The sequence below is a fragment of the Leuciscus leuciscus genome, assembly GCF_965113295.1.
Source record: "Leuciscus leuciscus genome assembly, chromosome: 19".
Lineage (NCBI taxonomy): Eukaryota > Metazoa > Chordata > Actinopteri > Cypriniformes > Leuciscidae > Leuciscus > Leuciscus leuciscus.
The window spans coordinates 23,350,793-23,357,929 of NC_138743.1; the positions used below are offsets into that span (position 1 = coordinate 23,350,793).

The window sequence follows — 7,137 nt, forward strand, 5'->3', positions numbered from 1 at the left end:
ATGTAAATAAATACGTATATTTTAAGGAAATGTGACACTGTCCTGCCAGAATTCAAGGCTTCTATCTATCTATCTATCTATCTATCTATCTATCTATCTATCTATCTATCTATCTATCTATCTATCTATCTATCTATCTATCTATCTATCTATCTATCTATCTATCTATCTATCTATCTATCTATCTATCATGAACCCTTGAATTCTGTCAGAATGTGTGTATGTATATATATATATACCAACGTTTCACAGCTGTAAATGTAGGCTATTTATATCAATAGATGATTTTGAAGACATTTCTAAAATCAGGCAAAATCATAGTCAGTCTTTATTCTTAACTTTTAAAATAATAATAAACATAATAACAATAATAATACTTTTAATAGCGTTTTAATAGTTAATAGTAAGTAATTGCACTCATATTTAGTAAATAGGTCTCTTTATGTATTTAATATATAATTTATTTACGTATTAGTATATGTGCACATCATGCAGTCAAAATCACCAGATACTGCAGATTTAATGGAGAAAATTGTTTCCTAATTTACCTCCGTGATTTTCATGGATCGCTCTCGTGTAAAGTCCACCAATAGGCTGTACACAACTGCAAAAGGTTATTACTGTTATATTAATATTATTTGGCTCGAGATTATAAAAAAAAAGTATTGTTTGTCGCTAGTCTAGTAAACAACAAGTGTGTTACATGCGTTTCACCGCTAGATGGCAATGCTTCATCACTGCTGAGTTGGAGTTGCCAAGACCTGATTTGTTTTATATTGTAGCCTAGAATTAGCCTATAAATTTTTTTTTTTTTTGGGATCAGACAGATATTAGAAAATAAATATATTACAAGAATATAAGCTGTAACATAAATTACATAGTTTGACATACTGTGGCATTATTATTATTATTATTATTTTATTTTTTTCTTCAGGTTTCCTGCAGGTTAGTCAAATGCTCCTTGTTCACCACACTTTTCTAGTGTCTCAGATCCTCCATTGAATTGGGGGTCAGATCTCTGACAGAGCTCATTGTCGACCAGCCATACCTCTTTGTTCTGGTGCTAGTCAGATGTTAATCTAACCTTTGTGGGTGGGATCATTGTCCTACAAAAAGATGAACTTCTTCCAAGCTTCCGTTTTTTAACGACTAGTTCTTTTGCAGAACTTCCCTGCTCTTTAGATTTACTAGAGTTCATAGTGTTTTGGATTACAGAAAAACACAGATAAATGGTATAATAAACTAAAAACCCATACATTTAACACACACAAAATATGAAACTGAAACAATCTGAAAATTGGTCACAAAACAAATGTATCCATTTATTTATTATTAGGCCTATATCCATTAAAATAATGAGTGAGTCAAAATACTACTTTTTTTTTTTTTACCTTGCAAAATGGTGTTACTCACATATAATATTTATGAATAAAACATTGAATATCAAGGGATTATTTACTGAAGAAGAAGAAGAAAAACATTCTAACTGGTCAATGTAACCCTCTTCCTATTTCTTCTGATGTGAATGAGATAACTGGTCTGGTGGTTACGATGTGTTTCCAGCAGTGGCCGCTAGGGGCGGTGCTGCTCGTTGTGTGTGTTTGTATGTGTGTGTGAGTGGGTTAGTCAGTGAATGAGTGTGTGCTGAAAGGCCGTGGGCTTCATTCAGCGTGGCTCGGGACAGGAGAAGGGGGCTGAGCGCTTACTGGAGGAAAGGAGGTGGAGACCAAAGGAGGATTCATAAACAGGAGTTGATCTCCTAGTTTTAAAACGCCGCTCTCAGTTCAAACCTTCAAGTAGAGTAGAACTAGACCACACTCAGAACTCACTAACCGACCCAACACGACTGCTCGTTCACTGGACAAAGTTGAATGGACTTGATTGCACGGACAACTCATTGTTTTCATTGACTTTTCAGGACGTCTTCCCACTTTAGCCGGGACACTTAACTCCCTCAAACTTTATACGACTCGTCCTTGCTGACAAGACCACTGAAACGAACCGCTGCAGTGAATCTCTGGGATTTTAAAAGGAGAAAGACGACTGGAGGAACTCTCTCAAATGCAAAACTATATGTATGAGAAAGCGATGGCACCCGAAACAAGAAACGGAGGAACATCCACGTTAAACAACAACGGCGTAGACAACAGCAAGAGGAAACTTTTGATAGCTCTAGACATCTTCTGCCTAGTCCTGGGTGAGTGTCCCAACACACAAAAAGTTTGTATTATGCATATATTATGTCTAAAATCAATGAACCATTTGTATACTGTGTCAGTGTATATAATATAATATATATATACATATGTATGTATATGTGTGTGTGTGTATATATATATATATATATATATATATATATATATATATATATATATATATATATATACATATAATAAATAAATAAATATATATATTATCAATCTGTTTATTAGTAATCTCAAACTTGATCACAAAATGTACAAAAATACAGCATTCTGCAGTAATTTAGATCACAATATTAAGCTAAAGGTTAAATAAAAATGTTAGAAAAAATAAATAAATAAAATAAAAAGTTTGTACAGTTATATAAATGCATAAAAAGTACATTGTTTTGTATAGCACAATGCACCAGGTGGAATAAATGTTGACAATTGAAGTTAAACTGGTTTAACTGTTAATCTATAGGAGATTATGTGAGCTGAATAAAACGAACTTCTGTTTTTATTGAGATAATGCAATTTGTTTTTCATCATTTGCATTGGTATCTTAGTAAACAGAAGAATAACCGTTGCAGGCTCTTATCACAGCCTGTAGGATGGGCAAAGTTGGCACTGTTGTTGATGTAAAACCACTTGTTTTTTCTCCATGGGTTGTGTAAGAAACCTTATTTGGATTGCTTTAATGAGACCTTTCTCACTCGTCAGATGAAGGAGGGAGTTATTGTGGCCCTTTTTGTGCCCTATTGACATCTTTTGAAGTGGCATATGAACATGCTTATTATGGTTAACCGATCACTTACATGTTACAGAATCATCTGTAGTCAAAACAAGTTCTGTAAACATGACTTTACGTTCACAGCTTTTTATAGTTGTGATGTAGTCGATTTTTAGGCAGACCATCACAGCCATGTGCAGTTGATTTGGATCTGATGAGTTTATTATGACAGAGTTTATTTAGATTTGAAGTTCAGTACAGTCAACTGACCGTGACATACATACACACACAGCGATATCTGTAAATTGCTCTCAGGCGCATGTCGTTTCTTTCCAATTTTCTTTAACCCTATAAAGCTTACTGTGTCGTAATTGATACACAAATTTCCAAGGGCACTAAATTATCAACATATTAAAAACTTTGCTCGAAAACATTGTACTCAATCTACCACATGCCTTCAGTCGTTTGATTGACAGTACATACTTTTTTTGTACAAATACAATTTCAGGTCCTATTACATGTCTTTTTGCTATGAAATCTTCACTGATTTGTATATATTTTATATATAACACTTACTTAATCCATAAAAATTTTTTTTTTTTTTTTGAAAAATCATGCTAAAATGTGATACATCAAGCTTTTGAGGAACTTTTATTTGTATATCTATTACATTGTATTGCATTGCATTATATGTTTAGAGCCACACAATTTGATTTTTAAAATGAAAAAAAGTACTTTTTAGCACTGAAAATATCAGAAATTGCACCAAACTGTATATTGTTTAGCTCAGTTCGAACCTCTGAAAAGGTGTTTTTTCCTCATCAAGCATGAGCTCTATTCTCATATTCTCTCATATCATACTATATGGGCCATAAAAGCTTGATGTATCAAAATATGATATTCAACCAAAACACTTTTTGTACTACTTCGTAAGCCAGGCTTTATAGGGTTAAAAGGAAAGCATGTGAGTTTTCGATGTGCTGTCATTCACAGCTTTCACCAGCTCAGCGTGACATTGGGAGCTTGATGAAAGTGTTGCCTATAGTGGTTAAAGATGTGCACTTGGTAACCCAAAGGTTGTAGGTTCAGACCCACAATAGTCGAACACAATTGTGCCTTCGAGCGATACATTTAACCCTCGATAACTCCAGAGGGATTGTACCTGGAATACCTCTACAGTAAGTCAGTATATTCGCTATAGGTGCTTTATTTGTCTCGTTTGGTTCAGATGCCTGGAAACCATCACAGCGTCGGGTTCTCATCTTTCCTCAAAGCCTGTCAGTTCGAACCCTCCTCCTTCAGAATGGAAGGATTAACAAACTTCAGCCCTCATCTTTACACATTCTTCTAGAAGAGACCCTCCAACCCCCTGCCAGCTGGCATATGCCTCATTTAACTCCAGCAACAGCATCATATCAACTTTCTCTCCCGCTTTTAGGGGCAGAACGAGTCCCGCTGCTTTTGTTCCCAGGAATGCGAAGTAGAATGGCTTAAACATGTTGCTTTAGAGCAGGTGGAGGCAGGAGAGGAGGAATATCACTGATCCAACGGTGGTCCTAAATTAGAAGTTTACAGCGAGTTTGGTGACTAATAACTTCCTTTCGTCGCCGTATCGTAAATGAAAACGAACCCTCAGCTCTTCCTGTGCGTGTTTTACGGCCTCTTTTAAATGCAACCAAAACGACACATGTTCTGTTATATAGACGCATAAACGCATGTAAAGAATTCACTAAATTCGCTGTGCTTCAAAAGGAAGACATAAACAAACATGCTCTTTGTCATGTTTAAGATGGTGGGCTTGGCCTGTTTTTGGTGATTGTGGGAGGGGGGGTTTATGTGAAAGAGAGGAGACTCATTTGAAAAGGATGGCTGAAGAATGTCTCCCAGTGAATGGGCTTTGTTAGCGCTGAAGCTGCGGTTCATCCAATGATCAGGCATTTCAAGATCCATCTGTTGTGGAGATCTGTAGATTAGTGTGTTATCTCTGTCTTTCCCTCTCCCTGGATTTCTCTCTCGCGCACTCACGGTCTCCCGCATCAGATACGGAGCTGATATCCTCCTCGGCTCTCGCTTGTCTGTTTTATTGCATTTGAATCCACTTCAACCGTTGGTGTTTACACATGCAGCGCATCCACACTCGGACCGATGCTTTTGTTTCTCCTCATTAGTAGTTTATCGCTGTGGGCATTGTTTCTGCAGTGTGTCTGATGCATTATGAATGTTAATGAAGCTTCAGAAAGCAGCCAGACGGATTGTGTGTTTAGCGTTACCTCCTGTTGAGATGAAGCAGAGAGGCTGCAGCTCCGCTCATTAGCATACAGTAGTTATAGTAACGGGAAGGAGGCGTGTCTCTGACGGTCACCCCCACCCGAGGGTGTCTGGGGTGGTGGGTCGCACACATTCCTGCCCATGCCACTGATAGCTGAAATAGTTTACATACAGACACGAACACCCACCCAGACTGTTTCTCTCATCCGCACTGGCTTTGCTGTTCGAGATGTCAGGGGTTTGCTTGTATAAAAATGTCTGTTACCGTAACTTGAATTTTATGAAGAACATATTCAGGTTTTAATTGCCCCCAAATTGAAAGAAAAAACAAATTTTATATGAGTATATAGATTAGTAAAAATTAAATGTAAAAATGTATTAGTATTATTACAATTTATACATTATATAACAATATATTGCATTATATATATTAAATTGAAAAAAAAATGTCTATACAAATTTATATATATTTTTGTTTTATTCTTATTTATATATATATATATATATATATAATAGTAATAATAATCATATAATATATGAAATGGTATATAAAAATGTATATTTATTATTAATATTTGTATTATTTATTTTATTTATTTTTAGTGCTGGGCAACGATTAATCACAATTAATCGCATCCAAAATAAAAGTTTGTGTTTACATAATGTATGTGTGTGTACTGTGCATCATTATTTGGTATATAAATACACACATATGCATGTACACATCATTTATATTATATATAAATCTAAATATTTTATATATAAATAAAACAAATCTTAAATATATACATGCATATGTGTGCGTATTTATTTATACAAAATAATTATACACAGTACATACACATATATTATGTAAACACAAACTTTTATTTTGTATGCGATTAATCGTTGCCCAGCAATATTTATTTTGCATTACCATAATGGCAATTGGAATGGAAATGAACATAATTGTCTTGCAAAATAGTGGCTAAAACATTTTTTTGATCTGACTTTCTTTTTCATTCCTGTTTTTTCTTTTTTGAATTTGGGGTGACTTGGACATGCTCTTTTTGACAGGCTTAGTAAGATTCATCCTAATATGCAACACATAACACTGATGCTTTCTGCTTGGTTAGCAATTAGCGGAAATGCTTGTTCGTGTGCTCATTGTTCATACCCCACAGATGCGAAGCATACTTGACTTACCAGTGACATTTAATCCGGTTTAGGGCTGCAACAAACGATTATTTTGATAATCGATTAATCTAACGATTATTAGAACGATTAATCGACTATTCATCGATTATTTCGCCGACTAATCAGTACGTTTGGAACGATTATTCAGCCTTTTTAATTAGTTAAAACACGGAGTTATACATATTCTAACTATAATATAAAAAAAGAAAATCACTTCAGCTTTTGAAATGGTTGTTTTAAACAACTTTGAGCAACTAAACAGGTCATTCTCTTTAAGTTTTCAGATTTCTGTCCAACTCAAATCACACACAAATGCTCTCTAAGCATTGTTTAAATATTCTGTTCTCTTTCAATAGAAAAAAATAAACAAAAAAAATTATCAGCTGCATTACAGACACACTTAAACTGCAAACAATTATTATAAGAATCTTTTTTTTATTTTTTTTTATTGATATGACAATTGAGCTGAGCTGACAGAGACATTCTCATTCACCTTTTAATTTACAGTATAAAAAATTAACTGACATGATATTCTTCATAACATCTCCTTTTGTAAGTCTTCATGAATATGTAACAAAATACAGGCAAGGGATAAGACTGTAATAACGTTACCTAATAGAGCTACAATAATAAAAACAGCCCGACTCCTAAGCTCGATCAAGCTTTATTCTATGCAAAAATAAATCATCACATTACTGTAATTATATTATTATTGTTAATTATTATTGCTATTATTAGAAGTATTGCATTCTCTAAAAAGAGATTTACTGCTAGTTATTT

At 34.4% G+C, this 7,137-nt stretch overlaps 1 protein-coding gene across 2 annotated transcripts in view; it reads left to right on the forward strand.

Moving 5' to 3' along the window:
• The first annotated feature begins 1,667 nt into the window (after window positions 1-1,667).
• Window positions 1,668-7,137, forward strand: part of plpp3 (phospholipid phosphatase 3) — a 39,407-nt gene continuing 33,937 nt past the window's right edge. For both annotated transcript variants that reach the window (XM_082146902.1, XM_082146901.1), the window contains exon 1: window positions 1,668-2,197. In XM_082146902.1, coding sequence (XP_082003028.1) covers window positions 2,062-2,197 — 136 coding nt within the window. In that variant the 5' untranslated portion in view covers window positions 1,668-2,061. The remainder of the gene's footprint in view (window positions 2,198-7,137) is intronic.